Source organism: Ischnura elegans, chromosome 3 (genome assembly GCF_921293095.1).
Source record: "Ischnura elegans chromosome 3, ioIscEleg1.1, whole genome shotgun sequence".
Taxonomy (NCBI): Eukaryota; Metazoa; Arthropoda; class Insecta; order Odonata; family Coenagrionidae; genus Ischnura; species Ischnura elegans.
Window position 1 is genome coordinate 11,371,921 of NC_060248.1, and position 20,940 is coordinate 11,392,860.

At 38.1% G+C, this 20,940-nt stretch overlaps 1 protein-coding gene across 1 annotated transcript in view; it reads right to left on the bottom strand.

Annotated features, from left to right (window-relative positions):
• LOC124155438 (5-hydroxytryptamine receptor 1-like) overlaps positions 1–20,940 on the bottom strand; it is a 102,966-nt gene that overhangs the window by 18,319 nt on the left and 63,707 nt on the right. The window contains exons 2-4 of the mRNA XM_046529254.1: positions 12,202–12,615; positions 2,471–2,648; positions 169–281 (exon numbers count right to left, since the gene is read on the bottom strand). Of these exons, the coding sequence (XP_046385210.1) occupies positions 169–281; positions 2,471–2,648; positions 12,202–12,541 (631 nt within the window). The 5' untranslated portion in view covers positions 12,542–12,615. The remainder of the gene's footprint in view (positions 1–168; positions 282–2,470; positions 2,649–12,201; positions 12,616–20,940) is intronic.

Here is a 20,940-nt window from a genome sequence, read left to right on the forward strand (position 1 = left end):
ATCTTTTTAAAGTGTTAAAATAATCAACAGCTATTTATTTTCTGGGTAGCTTGAAGTTTGTTTGATCAGCCAATTTGTAGCAATCTCATGCTAATGTTGTTAAAAATATATGAAATATTTTCATCTTCATTTTTCTGAATTCATCAGAAAAACTTTGATCCTACTCACCACTCATGAAGTTGTAGATGACTGGATTCACAGCACTGTTGGCGTAGCAGAGCCAATGTGAGATCATTGAAAGCGCCACCCACTCATCTGTCTGCGGCAGCTTCACCATGTACCTTAGCAAATGGAATAAAAATTATGAAGGCCTTTATTCTCAGCTCAACATGGAGGTATAGTCCCTGGGCTATGGATGAGATTTCTGGGAATGCCTAACCTGGATCCTAATGAATAGTACATAGCATAATTGTGAAAATAGCAATATTTTACCAAAAAGTCTAGTTAAATTTCAATTTAAACAGCAAAAATAAAAACAATATTGTACAAAGGGTTATACAGGTTAAATTTATGACATAATAAATTGACGGAGACCTAATTTTGGCATGCTACCCGGGAGGCAGGTTGTAGGCCAATTTTTGCGAGTTGTTTCAGCTGAAACATCGTCGCAGTTACAGGAACCAAAATTACTGTGAACACGGTGAAAAAAGTGACGACAAAAGTTCCGAGTTCTACACGGAAAAATGCCTTGAAATCACTTTTTAGGTTAATGAAAACCATTACGTCAAGTAAAACCTTGTGCACCAACCTAAGAATTCATTTAGCTGAATATTTGCTAAAAACGTAATCGCAATTAACAATAAACACACCGTTTTACACTTTGTATAGACTGACTGTATTACCGCCCACAAAACGAACAACCTGCAACGCCTGCCGCTTCGCCTTTTTTTCTTGCGCGAAATTTAAAAGAGACGTTATCGCAAAGCGAAGGTGCGATGAACGAATGACGATTTCAAAATCTTCGTGATGTTATCGCGAAATGACGTTAAACGGGGTGACGTAAAACGAGGACTCACTGTATTAATAATCCTTATTTACGCCAAGCGCTACCTGCCAGCCGGGTACTCTGCTACCTGCTAGCATTCTGCATCGTATCAGCGCTCAGAGCCTTGCCCCAAGGTCACCTCACACGGCGACGCGACAGTGGGAGCCAGAATGATGTCACACGGGGTTTTCCCAGCATTCATACTTAGCCGTCGCGTTTTCGTGCACTTGAACATTTTCACTTTTCATTTAATTGCGAAAAATAGATATCGTCATTTAAAAAATCTAACAGCGTGAAATACGTACTCTAGGAGTAATAATCTTTCGATATAGGCAATAAAAAATAATAGGAAACCACCCTATTTATTAATGCAAAAATGGTTCATTTGCTTCAAAGTGTAATGAGTCACAGGCCATGGTGAACAAATATCAATGAGAACAATCTACTAGGACAAAAGAAAGGAGTCTACCACTTTCCTTCCTTGCCAACAATGTGACTCTACTCATGGGGTACTGTAAGAAGAATACATACAGTAAGAAGAATGCAAGTCTAAAATGGGAGACTAAGTATCTAAGGAATTGCTGAATGATTTCATAAAACTGACATAAAATTTTTAAGCATTGTAATCCACCTGAAATTACTACATGTTTTTTACTCTGAAATTTCTTTACCATTCCTGAGAAAGGAAAGAAAAAAGAACCCAGAATATATATATCTTATCATCCAACCATGTACAGGGTGTTCTAAAAAAAGTGTCCAATGCTTTGAGAGGTGGTAGAACCTAAGAGAACAAGAAAAAAAAGTCCATAACCCTTGGTCCAGAAACATATACATTCCAAGTTACATACACTTGTTCATAGCAGCTGAAGATGTTCGGTCCACAAATGCATATTGTCTGCAACCTGAAGTACACCTTTCCTTACGATAGGTTCAATGTGATGTGATGTGATGTCTGCCCTTCCAATGCATCCCTCTGCCAATCACCACAGCAAATCATACCAAGGATGTACCCAGGATCAAAACTAGAGGGGGCAAGCCGTGGTCGTTTAAGTTGTAACAAAGAAAAGGTTTCAAAGCCAAAATTTCCAAAAAGATACAATAGCGCTTTGTTGGTTTTTAAAAATTATTTGCTCAAAAAATTTTTTATTTTGACTACATGTTTTATAGTAATATCACTTTGCTTGGATTTAAAGAAACTTTGTTCAAAAATTTTGCTTTAAGCTAAATAAACTTTTGCTTCTTTGCACCCGATTTCTCTTGGAAATTCCTGCATGCATTTAAAATGCGGTCTTCATCTTCAGCTGCTCATGACTCATGACTCAGGAAGTTTGTATGTGTTTCTGGACCAAGGTTCATTGGACTATTTTTTTCTTGTTATGTTGGGTACTACCACCCCAAAAAGTATTGGATATTTTATTTTTCCAACACCTTATATCGCCAGAGGGAGGTAAGTAGGGGGGGAGGAAGAGAGGAATAACCAGTTACCTCATGATGCCCAATAAATGCACAGGAAAGTAGCACACAGCAAACATAAGTACGACTGCCACAAGCATTTTAGCTGCTTTGCGCCGAGACCTCAGCTGCCCTTCTGTGCTGACATTTGTGTTGGTCATCAGAACAGTCCCACCGACCGATGAGGTAGTGTGCCGAGATGCGCTAGATGCTGAATAGGATAAGTAGGAAATTATTTCAGAATTTGTTACCATACAAGTACCACAAAATAAATTAATTTTAAAGCTGTTGAGCAAAATGTGTATTCAGAAAAACATGCATATTTCCTTGAGATTGAAAAAAAACTTTTGATGCCTCATATCTGCTAGCACTTTTACTTCATCTCATTCAATTAAGGAGGATTTTATTGCATAGAAATTATATTGGATACCCCAATCTGCAGGATTGTTGCAAGCAATCCTAGGATAAGGCAAAGTCCTCATACCCAGTTGTCGACTTCGAATTCGACGAAATTTCGACGAAAAAGAGGGTCCGCCATTTTGTATCGTATCGACGATAAATATCGCAAGAGAGCGAATAAATTAGGTTATACTAAATGTAAAATAAATATGGCACTGAATAAATTATATCTTATACACAAATCACTTGCTAAAAGATTCACTTTCCAACGTCCGTCGATCACGGTACTCCCCGTGGCCTTCAGGAAGCTCCTAGCTACGCCGCACGTTCGAAAAATCGATCTTAATTTCGGCGTCGCAGGTGGTCGCAATTCTACTTTTGGTATCATACTCTATAGTTTTTTTTTGTATATATGGTGTAAATATCTCTTGGTAACTCGGTGATCCTTTTTTTATAATCCTACGCGAACACAAAATTTCGACGAAAATCAGGGTCCGCCATTTTGTATCGTATCGGCCACAAATAGTACAACCACGGCCGTCTTTAAACAGGCCGGAGGGATGATATTTGGCAACAACGCGGAGGAGGCCTGTTTATTATTTGTTTATTATTCTACAACAGTGGACTCGTGGTGAATAAGATACCCGACATGACTCGTTTGAAGTTAATTTTCTTCCTCTAAACCCTATTTTTGCAGGAGATGACGTTAGAAGATTAATTTTTTAACCTATCATATTAGCTGTAGTCGAAGGTAAGTTATTTATTTGTAAGTTGAAGCGTTGGAAGATGATGAGCTCATACTCAATCAGTTCGACCTCCTGGAAATTATGAGCAAACCAATATTAATCACTGCGGAGGAATATTCGGGTCTCATTTACGTTTGTGGGTATGCTGTCAGGAAGGGATTGCAGCACTTAACCATTGATATATGTGCATGTTCATGTATTTCAAATGAGGGTAGTGAAGATGCCTATTTCAAAGACTTTACACGGCACACGGAATTGCGCAATCTGACGTACGTGCGAAGGCGCAATCAAAATTGCGTCGTGTAAAGCGGTGAATTGCTAGAACACATGCGAGAATGCGTGGACGCGAGACGGCAAAATAGCCCATGTTCTATTTTCGTTAGAACAGGGGCTATTTTGCCGTCTCTACTTACTACTTCCTCGGCACCACAGCCCGGTATGGGCTTTGGCCTCCGTTAAGACGCCTGTCCATTCTCTCCTGTTCTGCACTTTCTCCCACCATCTGACAATCCTCATAGCATTTATGTCTTCTTCCACATCCTGCATCCATCTTTTCCTCGGTCTTCCTCTTTTTCTCTTTCCATCCATATTTCCATGTAGAATCTTCTTAGGCATCCATTCTTCACTCATTCTTTTTACATGACTTAGCCAAGCTAGCCGTTGGGTCTTCACAAATCTCACTATGTCTTCGCCTCGGATTATATTTTCTATTTCCTTGTTTGTTCTTATCCACCAAGTTACCCCATCTGTCACGGGACCATTTACCTTTCGCAAAATCTTCCGTTCAAATATCCGCAGAGCTTGCTCGTTTCCAGCGCAGATGCTCCACGTTTCTGCTCCATATGTCACGACCGGTCTGATAAATGTCTTATAGATCTTGAATTTCATCTCCTTAGATAGAAGAGTTGACTTCAAGAGCTTAATATTAGCAAAGTAAGCCCTATTTCCAGCCATTATCCTCTTGTTGATCTCTTCTGTCATTGGGTTCTTACAGTTTAAATTAGTACCGAGGTAGCTGAAATATTTCACATTTTCAAAGTTGCACTGCCCAAATGTAACGTCTTGAGTCCATCTTCTGTCTTCCGTGGTCGACATTCTCATGTATTTTGCTTTTCTCTCATTGATTCTGAGCCCTATATTCTTACTCTTCTGTTCTAAGATTTTGAATATTTCTTTCAGAGAATCCATATTCCGTGCCATTAGAACTATGTCGTCGGCATAGGCACATGCCTGAGTAGATTTATGCACAATTGTCCCCTCTAACCCCAGTTCTTTCATGGCTTAATGTGGACACAGATTTAATAGTACTGCTGATAGAGAATCTCCTTGTCTTACTCCAGTTGTTATCTTAAAGGCTTCAACAGTCTTGCCCCCGATATAGGCCTTAGCTTAATGAGATCCTTCCATAGTCATATTTACCAACTTAATTAGTTTTTTTGGTATTCCAAATCCCTCCAATGCCTTCAACATTTTTCTTCTATTGACACTATCAAAAGCTTGCTGGAAATCAATGAAAAGCATATGTAGGTCAATGTTGTACTCATAAAATTTCTCCATGCATGCATGTCTCATTAGAAAGATTTTGTCGGTTGTTCCTCTTCCCGGCCTGAAGCCACATTGGTATTCACCAAGGATTACTTCAGCATACGTGTTAAGTCTCCTCTGCAGTATACAAGAAAGTATCTTATAAGTGACATTTAGTAATGTGATTCCCCTATAGTTGCTGCATTGCAATTTTTCTCCCTTCTTGAATATAGGGCAAATTAAACCAATTTCCCATTTCTCAGGCATCTCTTATTTCTCCCATATTTCACATATCAGTCTATGTAGGTTCTTTGTTAAATTTTTCCCTCCATACTTGATTAACTCCGGTACAATTTGATCTTCCCCTGGAGCTCTCCCATTCCGCTGCCGTTTTAACGACTCCTCCACCTCCTCAATTGATGGCCTACAAATACTGGTGTCCACCCTCTTGTCCAACATATCTCCATCCTCCTCATCTATCTCATTGACATTCAGCAATTCCTTAAAGTACTCGGCCCATCTTCCCATTACTTCTTCCTCTGTTCCAACCAACCTCCCATTCTTATCCTTACATGCGTTTGTTCTTGGTTGAAATTTATTTGTCATCCGTTTGATTGCCTGGTATAACTTTCTACTTTCATTTTGTGTGTTCAGTTCCTCAATCTTTTCCACATATCCTTTTAAGAACTGTTTTTTTTTCCGTAGCATTTTATTTGCTTGTCTTCTGCTTTCTTTATATATTTCGACATTTGTCTTGTCTCTTTCTGGATGGTGTTTCTTCGATCTATAATCTTCCTTTCTATAGCTTTTCTGCACTCATTATCAAACGATTCTTCATTCCTTGTTCTCTTTCTTTCTCCTTCCTTTCTCCATTCCTTGTTCTCTGGTCTCCTTTGCAGCCTCTTCCATAGCCTTCTTTATATTAAGCCATTTTCTCTCTATCGAGTCATTTACACTCATGTTCTTTGCCCCTTCTTCTAGTTTCTTACCCAGGATTTCCTGGTATTGGGCTACACTTTTGCCGTCTCGTATCTGTTCTAGCAATTCACCGCAATACACGACGCAATTTTGATTGCGCCTTCACACGTACGTCAGATTGCGCAGTTCCGTGTACCGTGTAAAACGGACTTATTTGTCCTTGTATGTCTGTAATAAGTGTTGGTCTTCATGCATTGGCCATTATGATGACTCTAGCAGAACCCAAGTATGAGGCTACATTTCTTAAAATTATCCTCCTTGACGATAATTTAAGAGGAATTTATGAAGACAGCTGTTTTCAGTGCAATGTACCGAACAGTTATTTTTTTGCAAGATTTATTAAAACTCTGACAAATGTATTTCTAAATAATTATACTAAAGTGAGGAATAACAGATTGGATGTCGCTAGACACACTTCCAATAAGAGAAAATACTCTACAATTATGTGACAGCTTTCAATTCGGTGACTATATATTTCAATAAAATCATCTGTTTTATACATAACTAATTTGTATCATTCCTGTCTGCTCCTGCTTCACAATCAGCAATGGATGCACGCTTATCCCGTGGTAAGTAAAACAGCAGTTCTTTTAGTGGATTTCTTTGCCGCAAAGTGATTTCTTTTGCCGATATTCTACGCCGAAACAATAGACTTGGTCGCAGGTGAGAGCAATCCCGCAGGCCTCCTAGATGACGGGCGCGCGACGTTGCCACATCGGTCACTCCGGCCTGTTTAAAGACGGCCGTGGTACAACTGAGTCGTGAAAGTTGCCAAGAAACAACAATAATAAACTGCATGATAATATTGTAAATTTTTGTTTCTATTGAATTACTACAGAAGGTGTGGCATTAGTTTTAACATGCTGAATTTCGAAAAAAATTCAATGACGACAATTTTTGCGAAATTTGTTCAACTTTGACACCAGGTAATTTGTTTAATAAATTTACCAATGAAAAATGGTTTGCGTCAAAAAATGCAATAATGTATCGGGAACAACTATGAAAAATTTCAAATTCCGCCCTAAAAAAAAATCGTTTTTGAGGTTTTTTCCAGCCTTTTTCGATTTCAGCCCACTGTGCGCCGATGTGAACGATGTTCCGGTCCCTCATTAAAATGTGTTCAATATATGCAATTTAATTAACTGTGGCAGCGCTTTTATCAATATCTGGGATTGTTACGAATGTTAAATGAGTGAAATACATCCTAAATTTGTTGAGAATCTGAGAGAAAATTGGCCATTCGATAAAACTCGAGTGTCACCGAGAGGAGAATAGCGACCTCTTTCGGACCGAGTGGAAAAGAAGACGAATACGACGAGGCAGCAGAGGAGGAGAAGATGGCGGACTGAGTGACAGCGGGCGTCTGTTTGTTTCGCAAACAGTCGAGGGCCCTCATTCGCCCCACCCCTTGCGTTCGGTGGACCCTCGAAACGTCCGTGCGGTTCCCTCAAAGGCCATCAAAGGGACCTCGTGAGCAGAGGAGGGTTTGTGGCCGAAGGAGAACGGTCAAGCGACGGACGGAAAAAAAAGCTGCATGTGGGGGGGTGGGACGAGGACGGATAGGAGCCCACAGGATTACCCTGGGGGCTCGGGGGATATTAGAATCTGAGTCGGAGGAGAGCAAAAGGGAGTCGGTAGCGTAGTTCACAGGAGGAAGTACCGATTTGAGTTTTCGGAAGGGAGGATTAGTGGGAGAGGATCATCATCGCCGGGAGGGCCGCTTCGAGAGTTAAAGCGATTAGCGCGACGGGAGGTTAATGGCGCGGAGGGGAAGCGACCGGAAGGGGTACCTAACACGGCTGGATCGAGATGACCACACTGGGGATACGTCCTTCCACTCCAGGGGCTTGTAGGGGTGGAAGAGATACTCCGCATATGGACTGCAGAATATAACTGCGGCGGAAGAGCGAAGGCATGGCGCGATGGGGACATCAGTTTACAGAGTAGAAGCACATGCTGAAAACCTGAGAGAGGGCTTCGATGAATTGCGAAGGGCGAAAAGGTAACTCACGGAGAGTATTGTCGTTCGTTTCAGCTTTGCTGATCACCCAATCATGTTTCATACGGACCCAAAAATGCTTATCTTTTATTTTCGCAAGGAAAACGACGATTCAATGAGGCAGCCCCTTGCCTGAACTTTAACGATGGTATCATTCCTGTACATCATTGATGATTGGATAATTGTTTTTCGGGTTAATGCCGCGTTGACTCATTTTGATGGACGACAGTTTCGGGCGCATTACAGCTCCCATCTTCAGTCACTTATTATTGTTAGACCATCGCTTCAACAGATGCCATTTATATTACTTGCCTTCCTTGTCCTCTCGCTCTTCTTTATCAAAAATATTTACTATTAAATTATTGTCTTGGATTAAAAAAACTCAATTAAAAATATTTACATCATTTACCACTCCTTTGCGTGTTTATTGTTTACTTCTATGCAAACAAACTCCTTAATAACAATAAGAAAAGAGAAAAATGTGAAACCAGTCGAACCAAATTCGGCCTCTAACAAAGAGATTTGTCTTGGAAAAGTAATTATTAAATGAGGAAGACCCTGGAGTAACAAGCTAGCAAGACAGTGGAACTCATGCCGTACGGTCAATTTGGGGCTACCTAAGTAATTTGCGATTGTAGTAATTGAGTATCCATAACATAATAAAGTTTATGAGTGAGAGGTAACATATTGAAGTTAGGTGAATGTGTAAGACCCCCGATGCTCTTAGGGGTGTCGCTGATCAATTGGCAGGGATTTTTGAAAGGAAACTCATAGACTACGGAGAGATGATTTTATTCGACTCGTTTACATTCTTCGCCGCCACGCGTCCGACTACCGACGACCGCCTCTCAACGGCCCCCTCCGCTGACCTCCCCACCTCCTCCTTCTCCATCCTCAGCCATCGTCTTATTCTTTCGCCAAGCTCTGCAGTTTCCCACGGGAGGATAGAACAGCCACAGGATACGCGGGGGGTTAAGCGATCCGACTCTTCGCAGAGACAGAAACTTGGGAAGGAATATGAAAGAGAGTGTAGGTGATGGGTTGGGGGCGTGAAGAGGGTGGGAACGGAAGTGAGTCTGCTGTTTCTGTCTCTTACAAATGGACATTTTTTATCACTAGGCAGTAGCTTTATTGAATTTCGACTATTTGGTTTTCTTGTTTATGACCGTTGAAAAAGTAATGAAAAAATTCATATACACGAGGAAAAACTAACTTTAATCTGATTTAATAATATTGAAAAGAGTTCCAACAAAATATATGGCTTTGTAAAATTTAGCGTTATCAATAAATTGTGTGTTCCGAGAAAACCCGCTGAGAATGTTTTAATCACAGAATCGGCTTTATATAGGCTGGTATTTATATTTTTGCATTATAACGTCATGCGCAAAGTGTTCTTAGTTCCTAACACTTTCCATCGGTTAGTTGCAGATCGAGTGTTTTTGGACGTGGCCATATATGAATCATACTAAAAACACCATTTTTAAATAATGATAAAACATTCCTGGAGTATAGGTTATATGACCGATACTCCAGGAATTTTTGATCATTAATTAAAAGAGGTCAAGACAAGAGAAAAAAGAAAATCTAATTACATACGAAATACTCCATTTTTTACTCAAATAATAACTGCACAATCACCGTTTCGAATTTAATCGTGCCCGGTGACATTAGGAAGTATCATACTGAAAAAATAAGAAAAACTTGGAACTTTTGTAATGATCACTTTTCACTCAACATAAGACGTTATTGACACGTTAAACATAACACGTACTTCAATACCTACTAGCTTCAACATTATCATCAAGAAACAGACCGTTTAGTTTTTATTATGTATCGCCGACGGTGCAAAACTTCCAGTTTAACTTGTTCTCAGACTTCTGTTTCCTTTAAATCTATATTCAAACACTGGAAAAGTCGTTATCCACGATTATACTTTTTCAATTCCTCCCACATATTCCCTGTATTTGGTATAATATGCGTAGTAGCCCATAAGTATCAAATAGAAATAATGAGATAAACTTAGAAAATATTTAGATTCTAATTTTGGCCAGTTTATGGACGCTAATTATCGTTAGGCACACGTCATTTGTTGTTTCTCTTTATTATCTGAAGTAGTATTTTAGATCAATCTAAATTAATTCAACCGGTCGTGCGTACTTGGGCATCATTACACAAGATACCATACAAGATATTAAATGCTCTGAAAAATCATTAATCAGGAATTTTATTAAATTATTTAACGAAGCAATATATTATAAGAGCATCTAGGAGACAATATTTTAAAATTTGATAAGGAAAAGGTATCAATCGTTTTCTAAAGATAATAATATCTACAAACAAGGAGTAAGAAAATAATTTTTGAAGAACCTTTGAGGAGTCTACCCTATTAGATAACCACAATAAAAAATTCTTGAGACTTGTAAATCTCACCATAAGAATTGAAGAAAATGTATATTTAGGAAGAGCCGAAAAAAGTTTTCACCTAAGATTGAAGCCAAACGTGAAAAGTTTTACCAATAGTTGGTTTCATTCTTTCCGGGAAATACACCTCGCCAATTTGAAGAGGTTCAAGCAAAATCTTCTCAAGCCCAACAATGATGAGTAAATTATATCAAAAAATTTCAAGAAATAAGAAACATAAATATTGGTGACAATATATTGCAAAATAGAAGACGGGGCCGTTTGCGAAATAAAAAAAATGCAGTACTACTGAAATTGTCCTGTCTCACTAACAGTCGATACCGTTGAGTATGAAACAGATAAACAGAAGATAAAGTATAAGAAAATCAAGGAAACGAGTCAATAAGAAATTTCGTCTGACAAAAAAACTTAGCATGCGTGAGATAAGTACAGCTCAATGGTACTGAGAAAAAAATAAATCAATATTTCCTATTTTAAATTTACTTTGCCATAAAATAACATTATACACTTGTTAAAATGGGACTATCAATACTTAAACATGGATAGAGAATGAGAAATGCAATATTTTAGAAGACCTAACGGATTTGTATTTGAAAACGCCTGCACAATACTGGAACACTTCCCCAGTCACAATTAAGTACAGAAATTGCATATGTTGCAGGATACCATCATTTGTTGGCCAATCTTTGCCAATAAGAAGCATGTCCGATTTCATCACCAGCATGCGAGATAACAGGTAACTATTGAAATGAAAGCGTTTCGATGTTAAAATCAGAATAGAGCTTTTAATATTGTATTCTAGGAGGTGGAAATACGCTGTTTATCATAAGTTACATGGTATTTGGCTTGAACCAGCTGAGCATACTCAATAAATAGCTGTTCACTGTGTGAAAAATTTAATGGTTGTTAGGTTATTTATTGAAAACAAAATAAATTCATAGAATATGAAACTGCTAACTATGAGGACATCAAAAGTAGAATTACGTCAGCCACTTCATTTCTTACAACGATCTGAGTAATAATTTCTGTGCTCAGGGGAAGAAATTTCTAGGAGTGTTTTTCTACATTTAATTCTATGACGAATAGTCAGTAAATTTACTATGCAGTACGAAGTTGCTATCAAAAAAGAAAAGACTGAAAAAGACACATCAGACACATTCTCCGAGCTTGGAGGTGAGCATTTATGCTTCGGACACTGCCAGCTAAGCGGATTCATATTGTTGGGCTACTAGATGAGCGGATTTGATTCGGTGGGCGATTGTTGAGCGCTTTTGCAGTGGAGGTATGGTAAGAATCAATCAACTTCCATTTTAATAACTCACCCACAAACCTGTATCAATAGCAACCGTAATATACCTGTTTAAAAATGTTTGGTTTGTCAATCTGTGGGCTTCCTGAGATGTTCCAAAGCGTGGCCATTGTTGCGCATGTGTTTGGCAAGCCAAACTACGGCTTGCCGGATGGCTGCCACAAGCTGCGGCTAGCCATAGCCATAGTTGCCACAGTTAAACCACAATTCGGCCTCATTGTGGCCATAATTTTTGTGTTGACTGGGTGGCAATGCCGCGAGTGGTGATTTTGAAATCTGATTTCAATACGCGCGGAGCAAAAATTCTAGCGGTGGTTTTGAGAATCCTCTAAATTGCAAATATTCGTGGATTTCATGCTGACGCTTCCTCATCATAGAGAGCACTCACCCCCCGATATTCCCCTGCCGTTGTTGGTGCTGCTCTGCTGCCGTCCGCTGCAGTGCCCCCCCTGGTGGAAGCAGCACCGGATGGCCGCCGACCCGGCACTCGAGCAGGTGCACCCGGCGTGGCTGCCGGTGCCCGAGGACGAGGACGCCGAGGCGGCGGAGGCCGCGACGGCTGCGGCCGCGGCCCGCGCCTCCGTGTGTCCGGGGATGTTGGCCGACTTCCAGAGCACGCGCACGATCTGGTAGTAGGTGAAGGACATGAAGATGAGCGGCACCGTGTACAGCAGGATGCTCTTGGCCACCGTGAACGTCATCTCAGACGTCACGGACCACGAGGGCATACACTGCGTCAGCAATATCGTCTCGATGCGCAGCTCTTTGGGCTGTGCCTTCAACACCACCAGCTCTGGAATGTCTGCGAACAGATAATGGAGAGGGGATACGATAATGGAGGCTTCAACATCACCTAAAATATCCAAAACGAATTAATAATACACCAACTTCGTACGTTCCACACCTTTATATTTACTGGATCAGGAAAGGTGCGTTGGAATCAGTCAAAGTTTAGTAAAATTGATTGCATGGAGCATACCTGTTCGCGTATTATTCATTCAAAATGAATAACCACGAAGTCAAATCTCCAGTGATTAAATTAAGGCACCGCAAATATGTGGTGCTAAAATTTCGCAAATAGTTTTAAATAACCCTGAAACCTATCAAAGGGAAATGGACGGATTGGAATATACCATTAGCCGTTTTCAAAAGTAACAAAGTCATTATCTCCACTACCACACCTACCAGACTCTAAATTGCGTCGAAGTCACGGCACCAATATCAACATCAGCACCTAAGAATTACTGCCATTGATAGCCTGAATTTGGCGCAATTTGGTCTAGATATAAGAAGTGAAGATAAGGTCAATGGCATTTTCTGAGGTGACTGCTGATGACACAAAGGATTAATTGCACTCAAAATTACTATTATTTTTCAGGAGCTTGTACCGTCTGTAGTGTATTTTCGTATTTTTTTATTTAAAGTGGAACTTTTAGTTGCCCAAAAACAGAAGAATTCATTCGGAAAAGTACACACATTTATGGTTTAGCATACTTTCCAAATCACTTAACTTCAATAGTAATTCATTTTCCCCTATTTTTTGCTTAAGGGCACGAAAATGATTGATTTTTCTTGAACTTACCTTCATCCTTTCGATATCAAAGAAATAGAACAATAAATCTCTAAGAATTTCTTTTATTCCTTTGGATAAAGCTCGAAATAAAAATTTAGATCAAAACTCAAGGTTCTGAGGAAACCACTGGGCGTGTGATGACTTGAAAAATAATTGCGAACGTTATCCTGCGACCTCTCTGTCGCTTAATCGCTTGTGCTAAATCCATCTACTCCTTAATCCTAAGCGCCAAAGACCAATCCTCATCCCCTGGGCCATTGCCTCCGAAATATCCGATTGAGAAAGTTCAAACACAGCAATTCAGCAGAATGTTCCTATCCCTCTTACTCAAAAAACACAATATACAAGCTTAACTGGCACGACAAACTTTGACCTATTCACGACAACCGCCATAAGACCGTATGCAATCAACATTTTTTTTATAAATTCGTAATAAGGAAAATAAAAATCTTTATTTTCAAAATCGGCAAAGAAAATAGTTATCTGTTTCCACAACAGTTATGATTGTTACATGTATTTCCTTTTCAGTCGTGGATTATTGCGTATGATATGATATTTGGCCGAGAGTATTGATATGAGAATTCGTTTTCCCCGAAATAATAAAGCACACAAATAAATGCTGGGTGGAAATTTGTAAGAGCATTTCCTTTTTATCTGTCGACGAGTGGTGTCCTAACCCTCACCACAACACGCCTATTAAGACGGCTTGCTGTGTAGTATGTAAATATGCTCCTATATATTCCAATGGGAAAAATCCGGTGTGATGTATGCATGGGATCAAGGAGAAAGGTGGTGGCATGGGAGAAGCCATCGCTCGGATTGATGACCGTCATCGAAACACCCCACGTGAGCACACAAATCAACTTTCCCTCGGCGCGGGGATTAACTCTCTCCCGAAGACGGATTGGAAGGCTGGGATTCCCTAATCGCGACCCTTTACGAGGCAATCGGGACGCCACGCCTCGGTGGCGGCGAACGGAGGAAGCACTCAAGAGGCGGAGGCAAAGTGGTCTAATTTCGAGAAGTTCATTTCAAGCGAAGCAACCCTCCATCGCTCACTCACGCCACAAGTTCCTGCGGTCGGCGAAAGAAACAAACCCTTAAGCCAGCGTCCATGATTTTTTTTAAACTACCGGAGAGAGACTCCTCACTCAAGATGGATTGCATCGTCCAGCAAAATAAATTGAATAATAAGATTATCAGTGGATCTAACTGCAAAAAATGAAACTGCTAAACGAAGTCCTTCATAGTTTCTGAAATGTTTTAATTGCATGAAATGCTGGGAATAATTCCAATAAAGAAGATTTTTCCGCACAACTCAGAGTAAAATAATTCCTCACTTCTTCAAATTTCCCAAATTGGGTATTTGAATGCATTTATCCTTATATTGGCACTGAAATTATGAATTAGAAGAAAATATCTGGACTTTTTAATATTAATTTTTCCTTACAAATGAAACATTTAGTGACTTCTGTGGGAAATGAAAATTATAATTTTTTTTAGATAATTCCAGTTTTACCTATATAAAGCTAACCGATGGAAATTTTGCAACATCCAAAGCAATGTCAATACATCAGTTGTCTTTTTCTAGAGTCATCATTCTCAATAGGTACCCTAATCAAAGCAAGTGGTTCAGACGGCCACGAGAAAGTACAGAGTAACAGTGACAGTGGAAATTCTTCATGAAGCCTTCCATAGTAACTGACAGCGCATATTAAAACCTCATACTTGCTAAAAGGACTCGGAACAATTCCATTCAACGCAATTCAAACTATATGCTTCACGACCCCTTATTATATATATATATAATAAGGGGTCGTGAAGATTTCCGTCAAAGATTTGGTATTGATGCTACGCATGCCGCTAATGAAATTTCCAAACTTATGAGACGCTTAGCAAGTAAAAAAAACAGTCTCATTTTTTTGCTTAAATGTAAGAAATCAAACTTTTTTCCAACTCATATTGTTAATAACGTTAAATGTACCTACTCACTGCTTAATTCAGTTCATCCATTTTCTAATGATGTCGAAAAAATAGTTTACAAATTCAAAAGATCAATATTAATAACTGAAATAAGAATTTGCATTTGGGAAATAGACCAAACTAAGAAAAACCTTGAAGAAAAGAAAAAATCATTTTCAAATTTAACTCCGAATAGTTTTTACAATTCCTTTTTTAGACATCAGGAACAGTTATATGAAAAATATTTCAATCAAGTGAAACAAAGACACATTAAAAAATTTGAGAAACTTACCAAAAAAATAATTGAAATAGATAATTCCATATGGCTAAAAAACCTTACTTCCATTTCAATACCTAAAGATATATCTAATTTTCTCAGTTTTGGACCAAAATTTGGTCTGCCATACACAATCAAAGATTTTCCAATGTCTCAATTATTAGCTGACATAGACAGTATTATATCTGAACTAAAATATCCATCTGAAAGAGATACAATTAGAGCAAAATGCACAAATATAATAACAAACTTCATACATAAAGAAAAACAATGCCCACATAAATCTATTTTCATTAATCTTCTTCATAAAACTAAAATTTTTTTAAAAGATAACCCTGACATTATTATACTCAAAACAGATAAATCAAACAAAACAGCTATTATGTATAAACAGGAATATGACAAGAAAATACATGACTTACTTGATGATAACGAAATCTATGCTAAAGTTCCCATAAACAAAAACCTAACCACATCACTTCAAAATAAAGTAAATACTCTTGTTAAAAAACTTTTTAAGGAAAATAAAATTGATTTTAAAACAAAATTCAAACTAATTAAGCACAATAGTACTCCACCAAAACTCTATGGATTAGTTAAAGACCATAAACCGGAAAATCCTCTAAGACCAGTAGTAAGTTTTGTAAACAGCCCAACTTACGAATGTGCGAAATTCATTTCCAACATTCTTAATAATTTATCCTCAGATAAATACAATATTAAAGATTCTTTTCAATTCTTTGATAAAATTAAAAAACAAAATATTCCTTTAAATTATAACCTTTGCTCATTAGACGTCAAATCCCTTTTTACAAATATCCCCCTCGACTTGGTAAACCAAATTGTAATGGATAATTGGGAAATTCTAAACCAAAATACAACTCTAAACAAAGAAGATTTTTTTGAAATTTTTGATTTATGTATAAACCAGGGGTATTTACAATATAAAAATTGTCAATACCATATAAAAAATGGTGTTCCTATGGGATCCCCAGTGGCAACCATTTTGGCAGATCTCACCATGAACAAACTATTAGATACAGTGCTACCAAAGATACCTTTTAATATACCTTTCATCTATAAATTTGTTGATGACCTATATTTAGCAATACCAAATAATATACAAGATAACACTATTTTAAAACATTTCAATGATTTCCATCCCAAATTGCAATTTGTAATAGAAAAAGAAAAAAATAATGAACTTCCTTTTCTGGATATGATCACTAAAAGAAACTCTGATGGTTCCATAATAATAGATTGGTACAGGAAACCGCATAAAGCAGATAGATATCTAAATTTTCTTTCCCACCACCCTCTAAAGCACAAAATAAATACGGCCATGGCACTCAAATTTAGAGCACTCAGTTTAAGTGATAAGATTTTCCATAAAAAAAATTTGAAAATAATTGGTAATATTTTAGAAAAAAACCACTTTCCAAAAAAATTAATCAATAACATACTGTATTCAAATAAAAAATCATCTTCACAGACTCACAATACAATAACTACAACAAATATATCAAACACAAATACAGACCAATATCGAGGAATGATTTATATAAATGGATTATCAGAACAAATTACCAAAGTATTCAAAAAAACAAATTTTAAAATAGCACATAAAAACTATAAAACCCAACATAAACTCATATATTCTAAACTTAAGTCAAATACCCCTATGCAGCTTAGAAGCAATATCATTTATTCAATTCCATGTAAAGACTGTGATAAAAATTATATAGGCCAAACATGTCAATATTTAAAAAATAGGATCTCACAACATAAAACATCAATTAAGACCAAAATTCAAATTTGTGCATTAGCAGATCATGCAATTACAAACAGTCACTCATTTCGTTTCGAAGAGGCCAAAATTTTAGATACAGAACCAGTTTTATCAAAAAGATTATTCAAAGAAATGTACCACATATCCAGAAATAAAAAAAGCTGCAATAAAAGAACAGACATTACTTACCTTAGCAAAATTTATCATAATTTAATAAATGACATAACCAACAAAGAATGAAATCCAAGCAACCAAATTGTAAATAAATAAAAACAACATCAGACTTAAAGGTAAATTTTGAATATGTATTTCCATGTATTTTAATGTATAACAACTGTAAAATTGCCTGTATTTAACAAATTTTATATCATAAATTATCATTTTTATAGCCCTGAGGATGGACAAATAAAATGTCCGAAACGTTGGCAAAGTTTGGAAAAAATTAAATAATATTTACAATGACCCACATCTCGTGATTAAAAAAAAATATATATATATTCAACGCAATGTTCTCCACAACTCAAGAGTAAAGTATTACCTCATTCCCCTTCAATTCCGCAAACTTAGCATTCGGAAATACTATTTTACTTTATTTAGTCGATACCTACACCAAATAATACGAGAATATTAAGCATTTTCCATCTCATTTTTCCCTGATTGCCATATTATTCTCTGAAATTTCCAGAAGTTTTAAATATTTCATAAAATTCCAGACTTTTTTTTAGCTTTGCTGGAAACCGACCACTATTTGGAAGTTTTCAACATACAAAGCTATATTAATTAACCAGTCGCCATATTTTCCCGAGAGTTTTCATACCCTGTGACGTCTGCAAAGTCAACGGTTTAGGGAGTCACGAGATGAGATGAGGTCGCTTTACTCACGTCCTCGATAAACAAATGCATATTTATAGGCGCACGCGAGGGAGTTGGCGATGCACGTTCGACCATTTTGCCGAAACTATCTCTGATCCCGATGAGTGTTTGTCGGTCACAGAAGAGGTCGCTTCTGGGCGCGAGGGAGGACATGGCAAACATTGGTAAGCGCCGTGGGGAAGACAGTGTTCCACCGCTTCGCAGTGATGAGAAAATTAATCCACTGCCATTTCGCACCGAACCTTCCGGTTCATATCGCGGGTCGACCGGGCGATTTTAATTCCAGACTCTAATTTTAGGAATAAAATTCCCCATCATCTAAGAAGGCCGCCGTGCTCGCGTGCGTCGCGATGGTGAACCGGGAGGGCGGTTCCAAATTAATTCCTGCGCTCGACGCTCCAGATATTCCGCGCCAATCTCTTCCACTGCGTGACGCGGTCGTATTTTGATGGCCGCCATCCCCCGAGGGGACCAGTCGACCTAAATGGAAGCGGCACTGCGATGGAACTGACATGAAAACTAGTGCAGAGAGCAGACGTCGGTTTTTCTATTAAGATTTCGCTAATTAGCAGGGAGGATTTCCTTCTAGGGACAAGAGCCCGGGGCTATTCCATTTCATGCAGCCCATATATGAATAATTTCGGAATATTCAGCGTCATTTGTATGAGACCGTTGAAAAAGATAACTATACCATGTAATTTACCAAATGAGTTATACGGATTTTCCGCGACATATTTGAATGGTCAGAAAATAAATACCTCGTTTTCTAAGGAAAAATTAAACATTGAAAGTTTACGTCAAAATATGTGGTGAAAATTGGCGAGAATAATTTAAACACCCCCTTTAATACCTCAGATTTAATCTACTTAAATGTTTCTTTCTCTTCCATTGACCGTATCCATACTTTTTATGTTGACCCTCTCAACTCCGCAGTCGTTTCAAAATATCTTGCTGTTATTATTAATTTGAATCGAGTCGTTGAATATCGGCCAAATAAAAATATCACCGTATGACCATGTTATATTCCAACAACTGTATCTTATTTTAGTTATATACTTTCATAGTCTTGATGAAATACAGATTTAAGAGCAAAAATGTGGCCTAAAGTGAACAAGTGTTATTTTTTTATCAATTCTCCAATACCCTCGATGCCCTAGATATTCCAACCCAATATCTTTCATGAAGTAACGCGGTTGTATTTGATGGGCTAATTCTATTTCTCGAGGAGCCAGTAGACCGATTTGGAAGTCGTACTGTGATAGAACTAACATGAAAACTAGTACAGAGAGCAGACATAGATTTTTTCATTAAGATTTTGCAATTACATCGGGGAATCCCAATCCTTTGTAATTGCATTGTGAAAGAACCAAGTTTAGTCTTACTCGTTCTCCGCCTGCCCATAGCTATTCCATTTCATCCAGCCTAGATGTGAGTACTTCGTACATCTAGCTATATTTTTTAAAAGCCTTAATGAAAATAACGTTAATTCATAATTTTGGGACACGTAGAACGCTGCAAGTTTACTTCAAAATGCGTGATTAATTCTGATTAGGATTATTTCAAGAGTATAAAAGAGTTTATCACCAATCGACCGATTTCATATATCCTTTATTAAACCCCATTTAACATTCCCAGACATAAAGACATTATTATACGTAATATGCTGAATGATTTATTTACATCTGAATTGCGAATGAATGAACATGACAATGAAATTTTCGAAGTAAAAGAAAGACATATAAATTAAGCAAATCGACTGGAAAATAAAGGAAAAAAATCCCTGAATCAAACTCATGCCGTTATAGTTTTAAATGGATAACTATCATTCTCAAGGTGTGTCTATTCCACGCAGCTTTTTTCGGCACAACCTCGACCGGTTTCCTGTTTCAACCCTTCCACATCATTATCAAGAGGTTGTACCAAATTAAGCTGTGCGGCATAAGACAAAGTTATCAGCTTATTTATTGAACTATGAGCAATTTCCACAAAGTTAGCTCGCAAACAATTAAGATACACTACTTGAAAACGCAATAAAATATTGATTTAAAGTAAGTACAATATTTTGGTAAGTTGGTTAATGGGTTCATGAAATACATTATATCGAAACTGTGGCGGCTGAGTACAATGAGGGTAATAGAAACACAACAAACATTTTCTGTTATTTTTGATTAATGAAGAAATGAAACTTTAGAGATCCTCTAAAAATAAAATGGGAGACTTTTGGCTTCGTGGGTAGAGCGCTGGGCTTCTGATCAAACGGTCCTGGGTTCAGAGCTTGGGTGGTATGCTGGCCTCCATACCCTGAATGTGAGATGTGACACGCTCGTGGCTTAGTCTGGGGTGAGCTCTACCGTTACCCTATCGAACGGACATAGGGTTTACTCACAGTATTAATGTTAGAACGTCACTCACTCATACACTCAGTGATTCGACTCGAGGGTTGGTTTAGTCAGGTGAGGGTAGGGCTCACCTTGGTCTTGGTCACAGGAATGTGAAGTTCACGCATTCAAGGTATGGGGGCCAGGTCCTTTTCCTGGGCCACCTCGCAATCCGTGGACTTTTGATTTGGGATGTCCGAAGACTTTTCGAGGCCCTTCGATCATTAGCTAGGCGCATTACCAGCTGGGATACCACACTCCCTCTATTGAGTAAA